General features: G+C 38.7%; 1 protein-coding gene across 2 annotated transcripts in view; it reads right to left on the bottom strand.

Annotated features, from left to right (window-relative positions):
- STK33 (serine/threonine kinase 33) overlaps positions 1-23,907 on the bottom strand; it is a 195,077-nt gene that overhangs the window by 57,818 nt on the left and 113,352 nt on the right. For both annotated transcript variants that reach the window (XM_012456715.2, XM_012456716.2), the window contains exons 2-3: positions 15,170-15,555; positions 13,644-13,757 (exon numbers count right to left, since the gene is read on the bottom strand). In XM_012456715.2, the coding sequence (XP_012312138.2) occupies positions 13,644-13,757; positions 15,170-15,394 (339 nt within the window). In that variant the 5' untranslated portion in view covers positions 15,395-15,555. The remainder of the gene's footprint in view (positions 1-13,643; positions 13,758-15,169; positions 15,556-23,907) is intronic.

Here is a 23,907-nt window from a genome sequence, read left to right as displayed (position 1 = left end):
AATATAAAAAAGAAAGGTTTATTGGACTTACAGTTCCACATGACTGGGGAGGCCTCACAATCATGGTAGAAGGCAAGAAGGAGCAAGTCACATCTCATGTGGATGGAAGCAGGCAAAAAGAGGGCTTGTGCAGAGAAACTCCCATTTTTAAAACCATCAGATCTTGTGAGACCCATTCACTATCACGAGAACAACATGGGAAAGACCCACCCCCATTATTCAATCATCTCCCACTGGGTCCCTCCCATGACATGTGGAAATTATGTGAGCTACAAGATGAGATTTGGGTGGGGACATAGAGTCGAACCATATCATTCCACCTCTGGCCCCTCCCAAATCTCATATCTTCATTTTTCAAAATCAATCATGCCTTCTCAACAGTCCCCCAAAGTCTTAAGTCATTTCAGCATTAACTCAAAAGTCCATAGTCCAAAGTCTCATCTGAGACAAGGTAAGTCTCTTCCGCCTATCAGCCTGTAAAATCAAAAGCAAGTTAGTTACTTTCTACATATAATGGGGGTACAGGCATTGGGTAAATACAGCCATTCCAAATGGGAGAAATTGGCCAAAACAAAAAGGCTACAGGCCAAGTGTAAGTCCAAAATCCAGTGGGGCCATCAAATCTTAAAGCTCCAAAATGATTTCCATGCCTCATATCCAAGTTATGCTGATGCAAGAGGTAGATTCCCATAGTCTTGGGCAGCTCTACCCCTGTGGCTTTGCAGGGTACAGCCTCCCTCCTGGTTGCTTTCACAGGCAGACATTTTGAGTGTCTGCAGCCTTTCTAGGTGCACGGTGCAAGCTGTTGGTGGATCTACCATTCTGGGGTCTGGAGAATGGTGGCCCTCTTCTCAAAGCTCCACTAGGCAGTGCCCCAGTAGGGACTCTGTGTGGGGGCTCCCACTCCACACTTCCCTCTGCACTGCCCTAGAAGAGGTTCTCCATGAGAATCCCGCCCCTAGAGCAAACTTCTGCCTGGGCACCCAGGCATTTCCATCTATCTTCTGAAATGTAGGCAGAGGTTCCCACACCCTAATTCTTGACTTCTGGGCACTCATAAACTCAACAACACATGGAAGCTGCCAAGGCTTGAGGCTTGCACTCTGAGGCCACAGCTTGAGCTCTATGTTGGCCCCTTTCAGCCATAGCTGGAGTGGCTAGGATGCAGGGCACCAAGTCCCTAGGCTGCATACAGCACACAGACCCTGGGCCTGGTCCACAAAATCAATTTTTCTTCCTAGTCCACTGGGTAATGGGAGGGGCTGCTGTGAAGACTTCTGACATGTCCTGGAGGCATTTTCCCCATTGTCTTGGGGATTAACATTTTCCCTGCTGTCTTGGCTCCTGGTTACTTATACAAATTTCTGCAGGTCAGCTTAAATTTCTACTCAGAAAATGGGATTTTCTTTCTATTCCATTATCAGGCTGCAAATGTTCTGAATTTTTATGCTCTGCTTCCCTTAAAAAACTGAATGCCTTTAACAGCACCCAATTTACCTCTTAAATGCTTTGCTCCTTAGAAATTTCTTCCACCAGATGCTCTAAATCATCTCTCTCAAGGTTAAAGTTCCACAAATCTCTTGGGCAGGGGCAAAATGCCACCAGTTGCTTTGGTAAACATAACAAGAGTCATCTTTGCTCCAGTTCCCAACAAATTCCTCATCTCCATCTGAAACCACCTCAGCCTGGATTTCATTATCCACATCATTACCAGCATTTTGGTCAAAGACATTCAACAAGTCTCTAGGGAGTTCCAAACTGTCCCACATTTTCCTGTCTTGCTCTGAGCCCTCCAAACTGTTCCAACCTCTGCTGTTACTCAGTTCCAAAGTCACTTCCACATTTTTGGTTATCTTTTCAGCAGCACCCCACTCCTGGTACCAATTTACTGTATTAGTCTGTTTTCACACTGATGATAAAGACATACCTGAAACTGGGCAATTTACAAAACGAAGAAGTTCATTGGACATACAGTTCCATATGGCTGGGGAGGTCTCACAATCATGGCAGAAGGCACAGAGGAGTAAGTCACATCTTACATGGATGGAAGCAGGCAAAGAGTGGGTTTGTGTAGAGAAACTCCCGTTTTCAAAACCATGAGATCTTATGAGATCCATTCACTATGACAAGAACAACACAGGAAAGGCCTGCCCCCATGATTCAATCATCTCCCACTAGGTCCTTCCCACAACACATGGGAATTATGGGAGCCACAAGATGAGATCTGGGTGGGTACAAAGAACCAAACCATATCACTACATAACAGCTAAATTAGAGGCTTGTCTTCATATTTTCTTTTTCATGGTTTTTTTTTTTTTTTGACTGTTGAAAGAATTAAAACTTTTTAAATATATTTTAAGTTCTGGGGTACATGTGCAGATCGTGCAGGTTTGTCACATAGGTATACATGTGACATGGTGGTTTACTGCATCCAACACCCCATCATCTACATTAGGTATTTCTCCTAATGTATCCCTCCCTCTCCTATCTCCCCACCCCCTGCTATCCCTTCCCAACCACCCACCCTCCACACCCCAACAGGCCCTGGTGTGTAATGTTTCCCTTTCTGTGTCCATGTGTTCTCATTGTTCAACATACACTTATGAGTGAAAACATGCGGTGTTTGGTTTTCTGTTCTTGTGTCAGTTTGCTGAGAATGATGGTTTCTGGGTTCATCCATATCCCTGCAAAGGACATGAACTCATCCTTCTTTATGGCTGCATACTATTCCATGGTGTATATATGCCACATTTCCTTTATCCAGTCTATCACTGATAGGCATTTGAGTTGGTTCCAAGTCTTTGCTATTGTGAACAGTTCCACATAAACTTACATATGTCTTTATAATAGAATGATTTATAATCCTTTGAGTATATACCCGGTAATGGGATTGCTGGGGCAAATGGCATTTCTAGTTCTAGATCCTTGAGGAATTGCCACACTGTTTTCCACAATGGCTGAACTAATGTACACTACCACTGACAGTGCAAAAGCATTCCTATTTCTCCACATCCTCTCCAGCATCTGTTGTCCCCTGATTTTTTAATGATCACCATTCTAACTGGTGTGAGATGGCATCTCAATGTAGTTTTGATTTGCATTTCTCTAATGACCAGTGATGAGGAGCTTTTTTTCATATTTTTTTTTGTCTGCATAAATGTCTTCTTTTGAAACATGTCTTTTCATATCCTTCACCCACTTTCGATGGCATTTTTTTTTCTTGTAAATTTGTTTAAGTTATTTGTAGATTCTGGATATTAGCCCTTTGTAAGATGGGTATATTGCAAAAATTTTTTCCCATTCTGTTGGTTACTGGTTCACTTTAATTATAGTTTCTTTTGCTGTGCAGAAGCTCTTTGGTTTAATTAGATCTCATTTGTCTATTTTGGTTTTTGTTGTCATTGCTTTTGGTGTTTCAGTCATGAAGTCTTTGTCCATGCCTACGTCCTGAATGGTACGGCCATTCAGTACTGAATGGTTTTCTTTTAGGGTTTTTATGGTGTTAGGTCTTATGTTTAAATCTTTAATTCATTTGAAGTTAATTTTCGTATAAGGTGTAAGGAAGGGATCCAGTGTCAGCTTTCTGCATTTGGCTAGCCAGTTTTCCCAACACCATTTATTAAACAGGGAATCCTTTCCCCATTGCTTGTTTTTGTCTGGTTTGTTAAAGATCAGATGGTTGTAGACGTGTGGCATTATTTCTGAGGCCTCTGTTCTGTTCCATTGGTCTATATCTCTGTTTTGGTACTAGTACCATGTTGTTTTGATTACCGTAGCCTTGTATATAGTTTGAAGTCAGGTAGCATGATGCCTCTAGCTTTTTATTTGTTTTTGTTTGTTTTTTGTTTAGGATTGTCCTGGCTATGTAGGCTCTTTTCTGGTCCCATATAAAATTTAAAGTTGTTTTTTACAATTCTGTGAAGAAAGTCAATGGTAGCTTGGTGTGGATAGCATTGAATCTATAAATTACTTTGTGCAGTGTGGCCATTTTCATGATATTGACTCTTCCTACCATAAGCATGGAATGTTTTTCCATCTGTTCGTGTCCTCTCTTATTTCCTTGAGCAGTGGCTTGTAGTTCTCCTTGAAAAGGTCCTGCACATCCCTTGTTAGTTGTATTCCTAGGTATTTTATTCTCTTTGTAGCAATTGTGAATGGGAGTTTGCTCATGGTTTGGCTCTCTGTTTGTCTGTTATTGGTGTATAGGAATGCTTGTGATTTTTGCAGACTGACTTTGTATCCTGAGACTTTGCTGAACTTCCTTATCAGTTTAAGGAGATTTTGGGCTGAGACAATGGAGTTTTCTAAATATACAATCATATCATCTGCAAATAGAGACAATTTGACTTCCTCTTTTCCTAACTGAATACCCTTTATTTCTTTTTCTTGACTGATTGCCCTGGCCAGAACTTCCAATACTATGTTGAATAGGAGTGGTGAGAGAAGGTATCCTTGTCTTGTGCCAGTTTTCAAAGGGAACGCTTCCAGTTTTGCCCATTCAGTATGATATTGGCTGTTGGTTTGCCCTAAATAGCTCTTATTATTTTGAGATACATTCCATCAATACCTAATTTGAGAGGTTTTAGCATAAAGGGCTGCTGAATTTTGTCAAAGGCCTTCTCTGCATCTATTGAGACTTTGGTTCAGTTTATGTGATGTATTATGTTTACTGATTTGCGTATGTTGAACCAGACTTGCATCAATGGGATGAAGCTCACTTGATCATTATGGATAAGATTTTTAATGTGCTGTTAGATTTGGTTTGACAGTATTTTATTGGGGATTTTTACATCAATATTCATCATGGCTATTGGCCTGACATTTTCTTTTTTAGTTGAGTCTCTGTCAGGTTTTGGTACCAGGATGATGTTGGTCTCATAAAATGAGTTAGGGAAGATTCCCTCTTTTTCTATTGTTTGGAAGAGTTTCAGAAGGAATGGTAGCAGCTCCTCTTTGTACCTCCGGTAGAATTCAGCTGTGAACCCGTCTGGTCCTGGACTTTTTTTGGTTGGTCGGCTATTAATTGCTGCCTCAATTTCAGACCTTGTTATTTGTCTATTCAGGGATTCAACTTCTTCCTGGTTTAGTCTTGGGAGGGTGTAAGTGTCCAAGAATTTATCCATTTCTTCTAGATTTACTGGTTTAAATGCATAGGGTGTTTGTAGTATTCTCTGGTGGTAGTTTGTATTTCTGTGGGATCAGTGATGATATCCCCTTTATCATTTTTTTATTGCATCTTTTGATTCTTCTCTCTTTTCTTTTTAGTTTGGCTAGTGGTCTATCTATTTTGTTGATCTTTTCAAAAAACCAGCTCCTGGATTTACAGATTTTTTGAAGGGTTTTTTGTGTCTCTATCTCCTTCAGTTCTGCTCTGATCTTAGTTATTTCTTGTCTTCTGCTAGCTTTTGGATTTGTTTGATCTTGCTCCTCTAGTTCTTTTAATTGTGACATTAGGGTGTTGATTTTAGATCTCTCATTTATCTTGTGGTCATTTAGTGCTATAAATTTCCCACTACACACTGCTTTAAATGTATCCCAGAGATTCTGACATGTTGTGTCTTCATTCTCATCGGTTTCGAAGAACATCTTTATTTCTGCTTTCATTTCATTATTTATCCAGTAGTCATTAAGGAGCAGGTTGTTCAGTTTCCATGTAGTTGTGTGGTTTTGAGTGTCTTAATCCTGAGTTCTAATTTGATTGCACTGTGGTCTGAGAGACTGTTTGTTATGATTTCTGAGTTCTAATTTGATTGCACTGTGGTCTGAGAGATTGTTATGCATTCACTGAGGAGCGTTTTACTTCCAATTATGTGGTCAATTTTAGAATAAGTGTGATGTGGTGTTGAGAAGAATATATATTCTATGGATTTGGGGTGGAGAGTTCTGTAGGTATCTATTAGGTTCGCTTGGCCCAGATTTGAGTTCAGATCTAACTCTTGGATATCATTGTTAATTTTCTGTCTCGTTGATCTGTCTAACACTGACAGTGGGGTGTTAAAGTCTCCTGCTATTATTGTGTGGGAGTCTAAGTCTCTTTGTAGGTCATTAAGAACTTGCTTTATGTATCTGAGTGATCCTATATTGGCTGCATATAAATTTAGGATAGTTAGCTCTTCTTGTTGCATTGATCCTTTTACCATTATATAATGCCCTTGTCTCTTTTGATCTTTGTTGGTTTAAAGTCTGTTTAACAGAGACTAGGATTGCAACCCCTGCTTTTTTTTAATTGCTCTCCAATTGCTTGGTAAATCTTCCTCAATCCCTTTATTTTGAGCCTATGTGTGTCTTTGCACAAGAGATGGGTCTCCTGAATACAGTACACTGATGGGTCTTAACTCTTTATCCAATTTGCCAGTCTGTGTCTTTTGATTGGGGCATTTAGCCCATTTACATTTAAGGTTAATATTATTATGTGTGAATTTGATCCTGCCATTTTGATGCTAGCTGGTTTTGCCTGTTAATTGATGCAGTTTCTTCATAGTGTCAATGGTCTTTACAGTTTGGTATGTTTTTGGAGTGGCTGGTACTGGTTTTTCCTTTCTATGTTCAGTGCTTCCATCAGGAGCTCTTGTAAGGCAGGCCTAGCAGTGACAAAATCTCTCAACAGTTGCTTGGTCATAAAGGATTTTATTTCTTCTTCATTTATGAAGCTTAGTTTGGCTGGATATGAAATTCTAGGTTGAAAATCTTTTCTTTAAGGATGTTGAATATTGGCCCCCACTCTCTTCTGGCTTGTAGGGTTTCTGCCAAGAGATCCACTGTGAGTCTGACGGGCTTCCCTTTGTGGGTAAGTCAACCTTCTCTCTGGCTGCCATTACCATTTACCATTTTCTCCTTCATTTCAACCTGGTGAATCTGACAATTATGTGACTTGGGGTTGCTCTTCTCAAGGAATATCTTTGTGGTGTTCTCTGTATTTCCTGAATTTGAATGTTTGCCTGCCTTGCTAGGTTGGGGAAGTTCTCCCGGATAATATCCTGAAGAGTGTTTTCCAACTTGGTTTCTTCCAACTCGGTTTCATTTCCCTGTCACTTTCAGGTACACTGATGAAATGTAGGTTTATTCTTTTCACATAATCCCATATTTCTTGGAGGCTTTATTTCTTTTCACTCTTTTTTCTCCAATCTTGCCTTCTCACTTTATTTCATTGAGCTGATATTCCATCTCTGATATCCTTTATTCCACTTGTCTGATCTGGCCATTGAAACTTCTGTATCCTTCACGAAGTTCTCATGCTGTGTTTTTCAGCTTCATCAAGTTGTTTATGTTCTTTTCTACTCTGGTTATTCTAGTTAGCATTTCATCTAACCTTTTTTAGGGTTCTTAGCTTCCCCTCCTTGCATTAGGTTAGAACATGCTCCTTTAACTCAGAGAAGTTTGTTCTGAAACCTGCTTCTGTCAATTTGTCAAACTCATTCTCCAACCAGTTTTGTTCCCTTGCTAGTGAGGAGCTGTGATCCCTTGGAGGAGAAGAGGCATTCTGGCTTTTGGAGATTTCAGCCTTTTTGTGCTGATTTCTTCCCATCTTCGTGGATTTATCTACCTTTGGTCTTTGAAGTTGGTGACCTTTGGATGGCATCTTTGAGTGCACATCCTTTCTGTTGATGTTGAAACTATTTCTTTCTGTTTGTTAGTTTTCCTTCTAACAGTCAGGCTTCTCTGCTGCAGGTCTGCTGGAGTTTTCTGGAAGTCCACTCCAGACCCTGCTTGCCTGGGAATCACTGGGAGCGGAGAAAGGAAATACAGTCATAGTCTGCCTGCAGAGGTCTTGCTGAGCTACTGCAGCTGCTGTATAAACTTCCTGGAGACTTTGTTTACACAGGCAAGGTTAAAACTGCCTACCGGAGCCTCAGCAATGGCAGATACCCCTCCCCCACCAAGCTCAAACATTCCAGGTTGAGCTCAGACTGCTGTGCAGGCTGCGAGAATTTCAAGCCAGTGGATCTTAGCTTGCTGGTCTTCATGGAGGTGGGACCCGCTGAGCCAGATCACTTGGCTCCCTGGCTTCAGCCCCTTTTTTCAGGTGAATTTCTGTCTCGTTGGCGTTCCATGCACCACTGGGGTACGAGAGAAAAAAAAAAACTGCTGTGGCTAAACGGCCGCCCAGTTTTGTGCTGGAAACCTGGGGCATTGGTGTTGCAGGCACCAGAGGGAATCGCCTGGTCTGCAGGTTGTGAAGACTTGTAGGAAAAGCACAGTATTGGAGCCAGAGTGCCACAGTGTCAGGAAAAGTCCCTAATAGCTTCCTTTAGCTAGGAGAGGGAATTCTCTGGCCCCTTTGCTTCCCAGGTGAGGCGACACCCCACCCTGCTTCAGTTGCCCTCCTTGGGCTGCACCTACTGTCTAACCATTCCCAATGAGATGAACCAGGTACCTCAGTTGGAACTGCAGAGATCATCTGTCTTCTGCATCACTCTTGCTGTGAACTGCTCACTGGAGCTGCTCCTATTTGGCTATCTTGATGGAAATCCCTATCTTCATATTTTCTAATGCTTACATTCCTTTCTTTTGTAACAGAAGATTTAACGCCTAATTACTCACCTCCTTCATGAAGGGCTTCCTTGCTTAACACAATTTTGACTTGTTTTGTTATTTTTACTCCTTTCACCATGTTTGCATTGGTCCTCAAATAGTATTACTTTTTTGTTTACAAACCTTTTGGCTCATTTTTTTTTTCTTCCAAGATGGTCTAGAAGCTCTTAAAGGAGTTGTTTCTTTTGTATCTCTTAAGAAAACCTAGCTCCTCTCTCTTCCCTTGATACCACTTAATAGCACTTAATATAATTAAAGTCAGAAAAGTTTGATAATTATAAAATAGTACAAAACATAATTTTATTCTTATATTTATATGCAACTCTCAACTACATATAGAGATACCTCAGAGATATTGTGTATTCACTTCCAGATCACCAACATAAAGCAAAAATTGCAATAAAGCATTTAAAGACACGTTTACACTATATTATCATCCATTGTCTGCAATAGCATTATGTCTAAAAGTATACACAAAATCGGTCAGGTGCAATGGCTCACACCTGTAATCCCAGCACTTTGGGAGACCAAGGTGGGCAGACCACGAGGTCAAGAGATTGAGACCATCCTGGCCAACGTGGTGAAACCCTGTCTCTACTGAAAATACAAACATTAGCTGGGCGTGGTGCCGTGTGCCTATGATCCCAGCTACTTGGGAGTCTGAGGCAGGAGAACTGCCTGAACCTGGAAGGTGGGGGTTGCAGTGAGCCAAGATTATGCCACTGTACTCCAGCCTGGCGACAGAGTGAGACTCATCTCAAAAAAAAAAAAAATGTACAAAAATTTTAAAAATACTGTATTGCAAAAATTGCTGACAATCATTCAAGCCTTGAGCAGTTGTAGTCTTTTTGCTGGTGGAGAGTTCTGCCTCAATGTAGATGACTAATGACTGACTAGGGTAGTGGTGGTTGAAGATTGGGGTGGCTGTGACAACTTCTAAAAATAAGACAACCATGAAGTTTGGTGCATCAATTGACTCTTCCTTTCATAAAATATTTCTCTGTAGCATGTGATGCTGTTTGACAGCATTTTGCCTACAGCAGAACTTCTTTCAGAACTGAAGTCAGTCCTCTCAAATCCTGCCACTGTTTTATCAACTAAGTTTACATAATATTCTAAATTCTTTGTCATTAAAAAAAGGTTCACAGCATCTTTACCAGGAGTACATTCCATCTCAAGAAATCACTTTCTTTGCTCATCCATAAGAAGCAATTCCTCATTCACTCATGTTTTATCATGAGACTGCAACAAGTCAGTCCCATCTTCAGGCTCCACTTCTAGTTCTCCTGCTGTTTTCATTATATCTATAGTTATTTTATCCACTTAAGACTTGAACCATTCAAAGTCATCCATGAGGGTTGGAATCAACTTTTTCTAGACTCCTATTAATGTTGATATTTTGACCTTCTCTCATGAATCACAAATGTTCTTAATGGCATCTAGAATGATGAATCCTTTCCAGAAGGTTTTCAACTTAATCTGCCCAGATCTATCAGAGGAATCACTATCTGTGGCAGATATAGCCTTATGAAATTTATCTCTTAAATAATAAGACTACAAAACAGAAATCACTCCTTGATCCATGGACTGCAGAGTGAATGTTATGTTAGCAGGCGTGAAAACAACATTCACCTTGTTTTGCATCTCCATTAAAGCTCTTGGGTGACAAGGTGCATTGTCAATGAGCAGTAATATTTGAAAAGGAGTCTTTTTTTTCTGAACAGTAAGTCTCAAATGTGGGCTTAAAATTTCAGTAAAGCATGCTGTAAGCAAATATGCTGTCATTCAGGCTTTGTTCTTCTATTTATAGAGTACAAGAAGAATAAATTTAGCATAAATTCTTAAGGCCCTAGGATTTTCAAAATGGTAAATTAGCACTGGCTTCAACTTAAAGTCACCAGCTGCATTAGCCACTAACAGGAGAATCAGCCTATTCTTTGGAGCTTTGAAGCTAAGCATTGATTACTCTTCTCTAGCTATGAAAGGATTAGTTAGCATCTTCTTCACATATAAGGCTTAAATCTATTGTTTAGTGTACCCACCTTCTATCAATGGTCTTAGCTACATCTTCTGGATAACTTGCGGCAGCTTCTACATCAGCACTTACTGCTTCCACCTCACATTTTTATGTTATAGAGACAGTTACTTTCCTTAAACCTCTCCAATCAATCTCTGCTAGCTTCAAACTTTTCTTCTACAACGTCCTTACTTCTCTCCCCCTTCATAAAACTGAAAAGAGTTAAGGCCTTGCTCTGGATTAGGCTTTGGCTTAAGGGAATGTTGTGCTTGGTTTGATCTTCTTCCAAATCACTCAAACTTTCTCCATATTCGCAATAAGGCTGTTTTTTTAATCGTTCATGTGTTCACTGGAATAGCACTTTTAATTTCATTCAACAACTTTTCTATTGCATTAAAAACGTAATTAACTGGTGCAAGAGGCCTAGCTTTTAGCCTGTCTTGGCTTTCAATATGCCCTCCTCACTAGGCTTAATCATTCCTAGTTTTTGATTTAAATTGAAAGGCATGTGACTCTTCCTTTCACTTGAAATGCTGCAGGGTTATTAATTGTCCTAATTTTAATATTGTGTCTCAGGGAATAGGAAGGCCCAAGGAGAGGGAGAAATGGAAGAATGGTCAGTCACTGAAGCAATCAGAACACACACAACACTTACTGATTAAGCATACCATCTTATATGGGTACAATTTGTGACACCCCCAAACAAGTACAATAGTAACACCAAAAATCACTGATCACAGATCATAACAGATATAATAATGAAGAAAAAGTCTGAAGTACTACTAGAATTACCAAAATGTGACACAAAGGCACAAAATGAGCACATGCTGTTGGAAAAACGGCATCAACAGACTTGCTTGACACACTTGCCAAAACTTCAAATTTGTAAAAAAATGCAAGATCTGCAGAGTGCAATAAACCAAAGTGCAATAAGACGAAGTATGCCTATATTTTGTAAAATGAGTTAATTCTCAACTAAAATGGTCATTTACCCTTTTCTCATTTACAAAATAATCTCTTCATAACCATTTCCCTAATTTTTCTTGTCCTTTAAAAGTTAAACTTTCATTTTCTGTCTAAATAGAACCACAATTTGAAGACAGTATTTCAATACTGTTTAAATAGGTTCTAAAATGAGGAATGGCCAACTAGTTTTTTATAATCACTTTCTTCAACTAACTGCTTTGGTATTAACACACAGTGATGAAGGTGAAAACAGTTTCTTATTTCTGATAATTGTAAAGGGATGTTATTAAAATGATAATGTGGATCTATCTTTATTGATGCAGAAGAAGTCCATGACATAGTGTACAGTGTGAAAAGCATGCAAGATATGATTTCATTATGAAAATGTGTGTATGCGGAGGTGCTTACATGGATCTCTGGGAAAATGTTCATTTAAATATTAAGAGTAGTTATGGAAGGGTAGTAGAATTGTGGATGTTTTTAACTTCCTTCTTTACACTCTTCTGAAATGTTTCAAATATTTAAAATGAGCCTGTCTATCTTAAGGGGGAACAGAAACTTCAACTTCAACTATATCAGGTTAACGTTAGTTCTTTAAAATATGCATATATTTGAAATAGCCCCTAATTTAAAACAGGAAAAATGTTAAAGAATAATAAAACAAAACTAGTACATGCATAGAAAAAGTGAAGGTAAGAGTCAAATTGGTTATACCCTGGTTGATTTTTATTTTCTCCACACTTATATTTGCTTAATTTTTCACAATGAACACATTTTGCTTTTATAAAAGCTCTTAAGACTAAATTTATTATTTGTTTATTTATTTTATTGTTTTTGGAGACAAGGTCTTACTCTGTCGCCCAGGCTAGAATGCAGTGGTATGATCATAGCTCAATGCAGCCTCAACCTTCTGGGTTCAAGGAACACTCACATCTTAGCCCCACCCCCAGCAGCCAGGACTACAGCTGCATGCCACTACACCCTGCTAATGTAAAAAAAAAAATTTGTAGAGAAGGAGTTTTGCTATGTTGCCCAGTCTGGTCTCAAACTCTTGGCCTCAAGTGATCCTCCCACCTCAGGCTTTCAAAATGGTGGAATTACAGGCAGGAGCTGTCATGCCTGGTCCAAGACTAAATTTAAAACTTGGTAAATTTGTGTGTGTCTGTGTGTGTGTGTGTGTGTGCGTGTGTGTGTGTGTGTTGTTAAGTACAGGTCTTTTATTTAAAGAGGAGACATTTAAACTTTTCAAGTCAGAGTTTCTCAGGCAGCTTTTTTAATCACTTCAAGTAAGTTGCCAAATACCTTGTAAAACAAGTTTTAACATTAGGGTTGATCATTTCTAACTTTTGATTTAAAGTGAAAGACATGCAACTCTCCCTTTCACTTGAACCATTATAGGATTATTAATTGGCCTAATTTTAATATTGTTGTATATCAGGAACTGGGGAGGCCCAAGAAAGGGAAAGAGATTAAGAGTGGTCAGTCAGTTGGGCAATCAGAACACATACATTTATTAAGTATGCCATCTTATATGATGCCATTTGTGGTGCCCCAAAACAATTTAAATGGTAACACTAACGCAATTTTCTTCTTGTTGTGGTTGTTCTTATTGCAGTTTATTTAACTTTAAAAACACACATTTAAATTTTTTCTATTGTTCTAATATTTAATTCATATTTTATATAATAATTTGAATCCTGGAAAAATAATATTGGTATATATCCAATCGCAGGATGGAAAAGATGGAGGAGCTCATGAGAGAGATTCTGGCCTCACTATCAAGGAAGTGAACAGACAAACTAAAATTATCTGGTCCTTCTCTGCATCATGAAAAGGTCTAAACAAAGACTCCATTATTGCTTTTGGCAATGGCCAAGACCTGACGATGAAAATATCCTCATTTGGTCTAATGAAAATGTTCTCTACTTTAATTAAAATTCACTTGGTCTTCCATAAACAGAAAATAATTAATCTATTTGTTTTAGTAAAAATGTTACCATACTTGAAAATGGTATGTTTTCTCTTTACTTCCTTTCCTTAGAGATTTATTTTTAAATCATTTTTTTCATTAACTGTTGACTTAGAAGAAACCTGAAAGTTCACAGTAGTTTATTTGCTTTCTATATACCTCAATAGCAGCTCCATTGTCAATCCTTAGGTGAGGAACTTTTCCTTCTGTAAAGTTGCCCCGGCCCCAATGTTGTTGAGATGCTTTTCTCTCTACATTTGAAGTTCTTGAGAGCTGGGACCAAAACGAAATACAAACAAAAAAAAAAAACCTTAAAGATGTAATATTTTTGGTTGACAAAGAACCCTAATTTAAATAATCTGATAACTCTTTAACATGTGCCATGTTTACTATGCATAAGATTGTTTACTCTATTTTTCAAATTCTAAGCCTATGTAACTCATTGGCTCATGAGGCTAAAGGAGAACTTAAGAAGTTACTCAATCCAATCCCCTGAATCCAGGAAAGTCTACATGATAACCAGCATAGCAGATTCATCAAAGCTTACCTAATGATTCTCTGAAATCAAAGAAGGCAACTTTAGCTTTCTCAATCAATCTCCTTTCACAATGTAACAACCATCTCAAATAGCTTACACATAAATTATTGCCCACTCAAAAAATATGCTTTGAGTGCAAATAACATAGTAATAACTCACTCAGAGACATCCATATAGCAGTAGCTACATAGCAATACAAATGGGAAATAATAGTCAAGGGAGAACATATGAAAAAGGTACAATTTTGAGGAAAGGGAACCTGACTTTTCTTAGACTTACTGCTCTCTGTCTCCAAAGTTGTACTCTATCAAATATAATCTTATACACTACCTGCCTATTCTACATAAAGATGAATATGGCCGGGCACAGTGGCTCATGCCTGTACTGCCAGCACTTTGGGAGGCTGAGGCAGGTGGATCACTTGAGGTCAGGAGTTCAAGACCAGCCTGACCAAAACAGAGAAACCCCATCTCTAAAATACAAAAAAAAAAAAATACCTGGGTATGGTGGCGCATGCCTGTAATCCCAGCTACTGAGGAAGCAGAGGTAGGAAAATCACTTGAACCCGGGAGGCAGAGGTTGTGGTGAGCTGCAATCGCTCCATTCCACTCCAGTCTGGGCAACGACAGCGAAACTCCATCTCCCCACCAAAAAAAAGATGAATACATCAAAATCTGTACAATTGGGTAGCCATAGATTATTTCTAAATAATGCAAACTGATTTTGTAAAGTATAGTTAATATTCCACTTAGATAACCACAACTTAAATAACAAAGCCATAACCACCCTTTATTTAACCACACCCATAAATCTCATTCTCAATCAGTTGAAGAAAATACTCAAAAATTCAGATTTAATTCAACTGGAAAACCAATTCACGTATGTATAAACCATTTAAAAAATAAGTTGGGATAACATGTTTTCCTCATGTCCTGAGAAATAATCAATTTGGGTAGTGGTTGGAAATATCATAAAACAAGTTACTAACCAAATTTGCTTGCTCACCTCCTCTGTGAGAAAGAAATGTTTAATAGTTATGAAGGCAATGAATTAGCTAACAAGGACTCATGGGATATGGATGAAGCTAGGGGTGGCATTAGGGAATGGATGTCAACTTGTGCTTGGATGTGGAATCTTTGATATTTACCAAATCTTTCCCAGAGGTTATGTCTCTGTTGATATTTTTTTCTTTTTTTCTCTCCAGTGAAAGTAAAGATTCTGTAGTACCAATGCTTGATGTCTGTGACATTTCCACCACCAAAACTGAAGGAACGCTTGTTTTGCTGGAACATACACTAAGTACATCTTCCTGAGAAGCAGATGAACAGTCAGGGCATTTTGTGGATTTTTTATCTAAGCCACTATCAGCCATTTGTTTAACTCTGCAACAAAAGCAACTTTAAAAATGTTTCCACTGTTTGTGGAAGAAAACCAGACCAAAAAGGATAAGGTAGTTGATGGTGAAAACTGTAACTTCGAACTGGTGGAGTCCTTAGGTTAAGGATGCACCAGACACATATTCACACATGAGAGCTGCAGAAAGAAAAGAAATAATCATTTAGAAAAATTCTTATCCTATTACTGCCCTGGAAATCAGAGAAAAGATAGCAACTAGCACTAGAAACATCCTGTAGAGACATGAAAAGGACAAAATTGGATTACAAAACTGCTGAAAAGCATGGTCTAAAACAGTGTCTTATCAAACTGCTATAGTGGGTTATGAAATCCATTTTGTAGGTTGATATCACTTTTTAAAAATAAAGTAGAATCAAATAAATTATATAGAGTATTTAGCATATGTCCTTAGAAATTTCTGTGAAACTTTTAATTAGACAGACATATATGTATAGAGAGAGAGAGAGTGAGTGTGTGTGTGTGTGTGTGTGTGTGTGTGTGTACTTGATCACAGTATGAAATGTATTTCTTAATGTGGGTTGGGGTTTTTTTTAAGGCTTAAAATATTGGTGTAAAATACACATTACTCTGGTTTCAAATTTTAAACCTTAATCTATTTATTATTAGAGCAAATTCCTATTATATACTTTACAAAGGAGTGAATAATTTGATTTTCATAAAACTACCTAATCCTAAAATTTAAAGACAATATCATAAGTATCCTCATTCTTATATTCAGCAAAAATAAAAATGAGTGGGTGCTATTTTTTCTTGAGTCTAAAATAGGTATGGTGGCATTTTACTTAAGTAGGACCATTGGCAGCTGCATGGTGGCAAGCTGGAAAGATCTCAGTTAAGGAAGAAAAATACGCTCTGCAGTACATATAAAGGAGTACTCTGAGAAACTTCCAGAAGTAACTGAGTACATTATTATGGTTTTATGCTATACAATTTCAGACAGTCTTTAAAAGTAGATTTTGTAGTCATAGATTAATAAAGCTGGGGATATGTGCAATATACTTTTATCCTTTGAACTGGAATAAATTTGACTAGAATAGGAAATTAGATGTATTTATATCATTAAAGAAATATCTGGTTTTCTTGTTTTTTGCTTTTCTTTTCCTCCAACTCCCAGGTTCAAGTGATTCTCCTGCCTCAGCCTCCTGATTAGCTGGGACTACAGGCATGTGCCACCACACTTGGCTAATTTTTTGTATTTTTAGTAGAGATAGGGTTTCACTGTGTTAGCCAGGATGGTCTTGATCTACTGACCTTGTGGTCTTCCCGCCTCAGCCTCCCAAAGTGCTATGATTACAGGCGTGAGCCACCACACCCAGCCAGAAATATCTGGTTTTCCAATCAGAAAGCTGTGATGACTTTTATCAAATCCTTATCTAATGTGATTGGCAGGAAAATCTGCCAGGCCCATAGGATTTTATAAAAAGATATTGCTAGTAGTTTACCTAAAAGTTGTTCTCCCATTCTTTCTTACTAACAGAATCCTGATTTTGTTTGGGGCAGCAATGTGCTCATTAATATCCTACATTTCCTGCCTTCTCTTTCAGATTAGGGAGAGCCATGTGACTTATGGCCATTAAGCTTAATAGAATGCAGGCAAAGCTGCACTTAAAAGAAAATTTATACTCTTAAACTTTTATTAAAATCAGAAAAAGGATAAAAATATACTAAGTGTGCAGTCAAATCTAAAAGATAGAAAAATATGACTAAAAAGCAAGATTAAGGAACAGAAATGACAAAGAAATTTTGTTGAATTTTGCCTATAAGGTCCCCAATAAACGGAGTCTTCATTACCTCTCAGCTTTCATATCTTCTCTCTCTCAGATGCAGTAGCCTCTTGCTGCTCCTCAATATGCCAAGTATACTCCCTTCTCAAGACTTTGCCCTTATGCCTCCTCTCCCTAGGATGCTCCTCTCTCAAACGTTTACACGGTCTGCTCCCATTGTGGCTTCTGCTAATTTGAAAGACTTTCCTAACCACCTCATCTAAAACAACAGGCCCATTCCCTCTACCCGCTTACCTGGCTTTGTTTTTCTTCATGGCACTTATCATTTTACTCAGGAAGTTTCATAGCAGAGTCCTTTCCTACTTTTAGGTTACAGATGATTCCCATATAAATGGTTTCAGAGCATGCAAAGCCATCCAGTTCATTTTATGCAATTAGAATAACCAAAATCTGACAATGGTAGTGTTCCCCAAAAGAGGGATTTATAGGCCAATCTCATTTGTGAACAGATTTTAAAATCCTAAATGCTGTACTTACATTTACCTCAGGTAATGTATACAGTGTATTACAAGATTACTAGATAGAATTAATAGATAAGTCAGCCCACTAAATATGACCTTTCATCAAAGTGTTGGGAAAAAAATTTCTATTGTGATTAAAACTCATAATGGAGAGTATGGGGACAGGCATGTTAAAAGTGCCCTCCAGACAGGCAGAGGAAGAAAAGAATGCAACTGATGCCACTGAAAACACACATACACGTGCGCGCACACACACACACATACCCCTCTTACAAACACTTAGCCTTGTTTTTCAAGAATATGTAGCAAGACAAAATTCAGAATGTACCTGTATCACTTTGCAAAATGATTTAACTTCAGGCCTAGAAGAAAATGTTTTGCATTTCAGGTTAAATATAAAACCTATAACCATCAATGACTCAGAGCAGTGCAGTAGATCTGTAAATAATAGGTTTTCTGTTTAGGAAAAACAGTGCTTTCTCTCTGCAGGTGTAGAGAAGTTCCATGTCAGATGTGTAAAACATCATTTTTTTGCATACATTAAGAATACCAATTTTGTAGTACATTTTATAAGAAACTGTAAGAAGTGTTTGTAACCTACATGTCTATTTAACTGCCATTGAGTTTCTTCATGATAAACAGTACTCCTAAAAGCATACTTACCATATCCTTCAAGGTTTATAAATATATATATTCACAAATTTTCAACAGAATCTTTAAATATTAAAATTTTCATTTTAAGATAGATTTTTGGGGATCTAAAAACAGCTATTCTTTTCTTAGCTTTGTTCAGAAAGCATTTCCTTTAATTTTTCATCAATTTTTCAATAAGTCATTATCATATCACTGACACTGTCATGAGTACTTTCTCACTCCAGTCTTCTGATTTATCAGTTGCCTAGAAGTATTTGGTAGCTATATTCATAAAGCATAGGAATTCTTCCTATTACTCACTGAGAAGTTTCATTTTTACTCTCCAGCCTACCAAGCCCTACATTTGCCAAAGTAATGTTCTAATTTCTTACCACAGCAATTCTAAAACAATAGGTTGAACAGTTGAATGCAAAATTTCTTGACAAGAATTAGATTTCAAATTTAACTTCTTTTTGGCTGGCTGAATTCTAATTATTTTAGCTTAAACAAAAACCAAGATAGAACAAATGTTTACTCACATTTATTTCTTTCTCATTTATGAATTGATCTGAAAGATTTGTTACTAAAACAAATCTACTATCTCACAGGACAAATGATGTCATTCATATTTTAGAGGCTTAAAATGAATCAAGTATTGCGAACTTATGTAAACACAAAGATTAATAGCTCTTTTTCTATAGAATCATGGAATTATGTTTAAACAGGACTTTAGATATAAAAATAAAAATATGTATTAGAAAACCAAAGAATCTTCTAATACAATAGTGTTTCTTTGTGTCTCCAAAGCTTGGACATACATAGGTATTAGATATAATATAAGCAAGTAAAATAAGTTCAAATCATGTCAGTATTTAGCTAATGCATGAGCCTTCCTTTGGCTAAAGGTTTTCATTTTATTTTTAGAACTAAGGCAAGTCAATAAAACAACTCTGATACTGAAAATCTCTGAGCTTTTATTTAATCATAAAAAGGTCTCTTACATATTGGCCCTAGAAGATACACTTATAGCAATTTCCTCAAGAAAATGAACACAAGAATGGTTTTATAAGATATAACTAGCTACAATTTTCTTCTCCAAAAGCAATTTTTTTAGTTTTCTTTGCTAAGACTGTGTCTACAAGAAACCTAAATAGTCAATTCAGTGAAAAATGTGTTTTATTCAAGTAAAGGGAAAAAAAATTATGGATTGTCTGACATTCTGCAGACCAAGCCAAATGACTGACTGTTTTTGTAACATGTTTACAAAGCCTAAAGAAGGGCCCAAAGAGTTTTCTAGATCATATTGCTATATTTTAAGGAAGACTAGCACTTGTTTATTACTTTCATTGAGGGAATGATTAAGAAAATGAGTCTGTATTGCCTTATGAAAGGATTTACAGTATATTTAAAATTTACATTATTTAAGAATTTTAAAAAATGTTTAATGATTGATGTTTGCTATTAATTTTTCTTTTCTATTTTAGTTTGCATGATGTTCCTCACTGAATAAGCTGTAATACGGAAGGACAGTATTAAGTGTGGCCCCTATACTGACAGTTAAGACCCAGAACAGAAATTGCAGTTCAGAGACACTGGATAAACCAGGAAACCATCTCCCCGATTCTTCCCTGTTGATATCAGTCTTTCCTCCCTCTCCATTATTAGCAACCAGAAGCTGGCTGGGCACAGTGGTTCATGCCTGTAATCCCAACACTTTGGGAGGAGGATGTGGGCTGATCGCTTGAGGTCAGGAGTTCAAGACCAGCCTGGCCAACATGATGAAACCCCATCTCTACAAAGAAATTCAAAAATTAGCCAGTTATGGTGGCATGCTCCTGTAGTCCCAGCTACTCAGGAGGCTGAGGTGGGAGAATCGCTTGAACCCGGGAGGCAGAGCTTTTAGTGAGCCGAGACCGTGCCACTGCATACCAGCCTGGGTGACAGAGCGAGACTCTGTCTCAAAAAATACATATAATAAGTAAAAAAAACTAAGCAACCAAAAGCCAAGGACCTTTCTCCAGCACAGGCCTTTTCTTGTACATAATAGGCACTCAATGAATATTTCTGAGTGTTGATTTTGTGGAAAAGAGCCAGAATCACAAATCACTTAGTTAGAAAAACAGGTAGGTATATAGGAAAAGTCATCAAAGAAATGAGGGGATCATATGGAGAAATGATATCTCCAAGGGAATGTGAGAGCTCTCTTCACATTTCTGAAGAGTATTGGGTATATGGAATTAGACTTCCATGTGATTTGAAGGGAGAACGCATGCCAATTTCCATCTAATATAAAGGACTTCCTAACATTTATAGCTGACAAAGATAAAAGGAAAGACTATCTCAGTGACTACAAGTGTTTGAGTAGAGGCTGGAGCATCAGTTGGAAAGGAAGCCATGGAGGGATTTAAGCATAGAATAGGACCTGTTGAGGTTCCTTTTAGCCCTAAAATTATATGAAGATGAATCACTCCCAACAATCATCTGAGATGCAGCAGATATTTAAAGAAACAGAAGTGGCAATATTCCTCACCTCCACTGTGGAGGTTTCAATATTAATGGGGATCCAGATCAGACCAAACCAGTAAGAGCCCTAAAGTTCACCTCAGTCAACATGAAGTCCACCTGTAACAAAGCAGCATTATTGGAATTCACCACAGGATGAGGAGGGGTGTAGTGAGAGGCAGGGAGGAGGTAAGCCAGAAGGCTGGATGTGCTGAGAAGCAGTGGCCCTGCCTAGAAAAGAAAAAGATAAAAAAATCAGAAGAAGAAAAAGGAAATTAAGTCCTCCTTTCCCTTCATAGAATCAGAGAATAGGTCTAAGAGTGAGCAAGTGGGCCCACATGTAGCTAAGGCAGACAAAAATACAATGTTGCCAATAGATTCTTGAAGAAGTAAAACCACTGTAAGGATCCAAACAGGAAGGCTCTGCTGTGCTCCATCCAGGAAGCTGAAAAGAAAACAGTCTCCTCATACTCAGGAATCTTAACTCAATAAGCAATAGATCAGTAAGATCAGGAATTCCATGGTAAATCTGGGAGGTCTGCTACCTGTGACTATCAAGCCCAAATTAAACATTTTTCATTAATAAATGTATTAATATAAAATTCTGTGGTCAGAGTACCTGTCCTCTACATCAAACATTCTCAAGAGTACTGAGAGAAAGGAGCTGTCCAAAGCCAGCAACTTTCCAGGAAACAGTTAGTGGAGGAAATGTGTGATGTAACACTCTGACTTGGGTGTTTCATTCCACATGAGAAAGGCACTCTGATCCTAAAGATCATGTTCAAGATGGCTGAAAAGGAACAGCTCTGGAGTACAGTCCCCAACAAGAACAGCACAGAGGGTGAGTGATCACTGCATTTCCAAACGAGTTTTTACTGCCCACAGACCAGGAGATTCCTGGGCTGAAAAGCACCACAAGTTTCCAGCAGGGCTGTTTCACCCAGTGCCATGAGTCTCCATATAAAAACTCACACGAATCTGGGGCTGTTTCAAATGGCGTCTGGAATGGGATACAGAGCCACCCATTCAACCGAAAAAAGGGGGTGAAACAGGGAGCCAGGTGATCTGGCTCAGCGGGTCCCACCCCCACAAAGACCAGCAATCTGAAACACTCTGGATTGAGAGTTTTGCAGTAAGTGCAGCTGGACCTAGGATGGTCCAGCTTGGTGGGGGGAAGGGTGTCAGCCATTACTGAGGCAGTCCACCACTACCAAGGCAGTCCGCCACTACAGAGGCAGTCCGCCATTACCAAGGCTGTCCACCATTGTCGAGGCAGTCCACCATTACTGAGGCAATCCACCATTACTGAGGCAGTTCTCACTGTATCTCTGTAAACAAAACCACAAGGAAGTTCACACAGCAGCTGAGCAGAGCCCATGGCAGCTCAGCAACGCCTCTGTTGGCAGACTGTGACTAGACTACCTCCTTGCTGGGCAGGGCATCTCTGAAAAAAGGCAGCAGCACGTCAGGAACTTACAAATAAAGCCCCACCTTCCCAGGACAGAGCATCTGGGGAAAAAAGAAAGGTGGTTATGAGTTCCACTGCAGCATACTTAAACGTACCTGCACAGTAGTTCTGAATGGAACAACAGAGCTCCCAGCTCAGCATTTGAGCTCCAATAAGGGACAGACTGTCTCCTCAAGCAGCTCCCCAACCCCCATATATCCAAAGAGACACCTCATAAAGGAGAGCTCAGGCTGACATCTGGTGGATACCCTTCTGAGACGAAGATAACAGAAGAAGAAACCAGCAGCAACCCTTACTGTTCTGCAGCCCCCGCAGGTGATGCCCAGGCAAGCAGGGTCTGGAGTGGACCTACAGCAGTCCTACAGCAGAGGGGCCTGACTGTTAGAAGGAGAACTAAAAAACAGAAATAAATAACTTCAACATCAACAAAAAGGACATCCACTCAGAGACCCCATCCAAAAGTCACTGACTACAAAGACCACACAACTATAAATACACCAAGATGGGAAGAAACCAGTATAAAAAACGATGAAAACACCAGAAACCAGAACACTTCTCCTCCTCCAAAGGATCACAACTCCTCACCAGCAAGCGAACAAGGCTGGATGGAAAATGAGTCTGATGAATTGACAGAAACAGGCTTCAGAAGGTGGGTAGTACCAAACTTCTCTGAGCTAAAAGAACATGTTCTAACCCAATGCAAAGAAACTAAGAACCTTGAAAAAAGGTTAGATGAAATGTGAATGAGAATAAACAGCTTAGAGAAGAATATAAATTACTTTACGGAGTTGAAAAACACAACATGAGAACTTCATGAAGCACACACAAGTTTCAACAGCCGAATTGACCAAGCAGAAGAAAGGATATCAGAGATTGAAGATCAACTCAATGAAATACAATGAGAAAACAAGATTAGCAAAAAAAGAGTGAAAAGAAATGAACAAAGCCTCCAAGAAATATGGGATTATGTGAAAAGACATAATCTATGTTTGATAGGTATACCGGAATGTGATGGAGAGAACACTCTTCAGGATCTTTTCCAGGAGAACTTCCCCAACCAAGCAAGGCAGGCCAACATTTAAGTTCAGGAAATACAGAGAACACCACAAAGATATTCCTCAAGAAGAACAACTCCAAGGCACATAATCATCAGATTCACCAGGGTTGAAATGTAGAAAAAAATGCTAAGGGCAGCCAGAGAGAAAGGTTGAGTTACCCACAAAGGGAAGCCCATCAGACTCACAGTGGATCTCTCAGCAGAAACCCTACAAGCCAGAAGAGAGTAGGGGCCAATATTCAACATCCTTAAAGAAAAGAATTTTCAACCTAGAATTTCATATCCAGCCAAACTAAGCTTCATAAGTGAAGAAGAAATAAAATCCTTTACGGACAAGCAATTGCTGAGAGATTTTGTCACCACCAGGCCTGCTTACAAGAGCTCCTGAAACAATCACTAAACATAGAAAGGAACGAACAGTACCAGCAACTCCAAAATGTACCAAATGGTAAAGAGCATCCACACAATGAAGAAACTGTATCAACTAACAGGCAAAACAACCAGCTAGCATCAAAATGGCAGGATCAGGGCCAGGCGCGGTGGCTCACGTCTGTAATCCCAGCA

The sequence above is a fragment of the Aotus nancymaae genome, unplaced genomic scaffold (assembly GCF_030222135.1).
Source record: "Aotus nancymaae isolate 86718 unplaced genomic scaffold, 86718_ANA_hifiasm-v0.15.2.pri h1tg000059l, whole genome shotgun sequence".
NCBI lineage: Eukaryota > Metazoa > Chordata > Mammalia > Primates > Aotidae > Aotus > Aotus nancymaae.
Note: the sequence above shows the minus strand (reverse complement) of the source record. Positions and strands in the feature narration are given on the sequence as shown.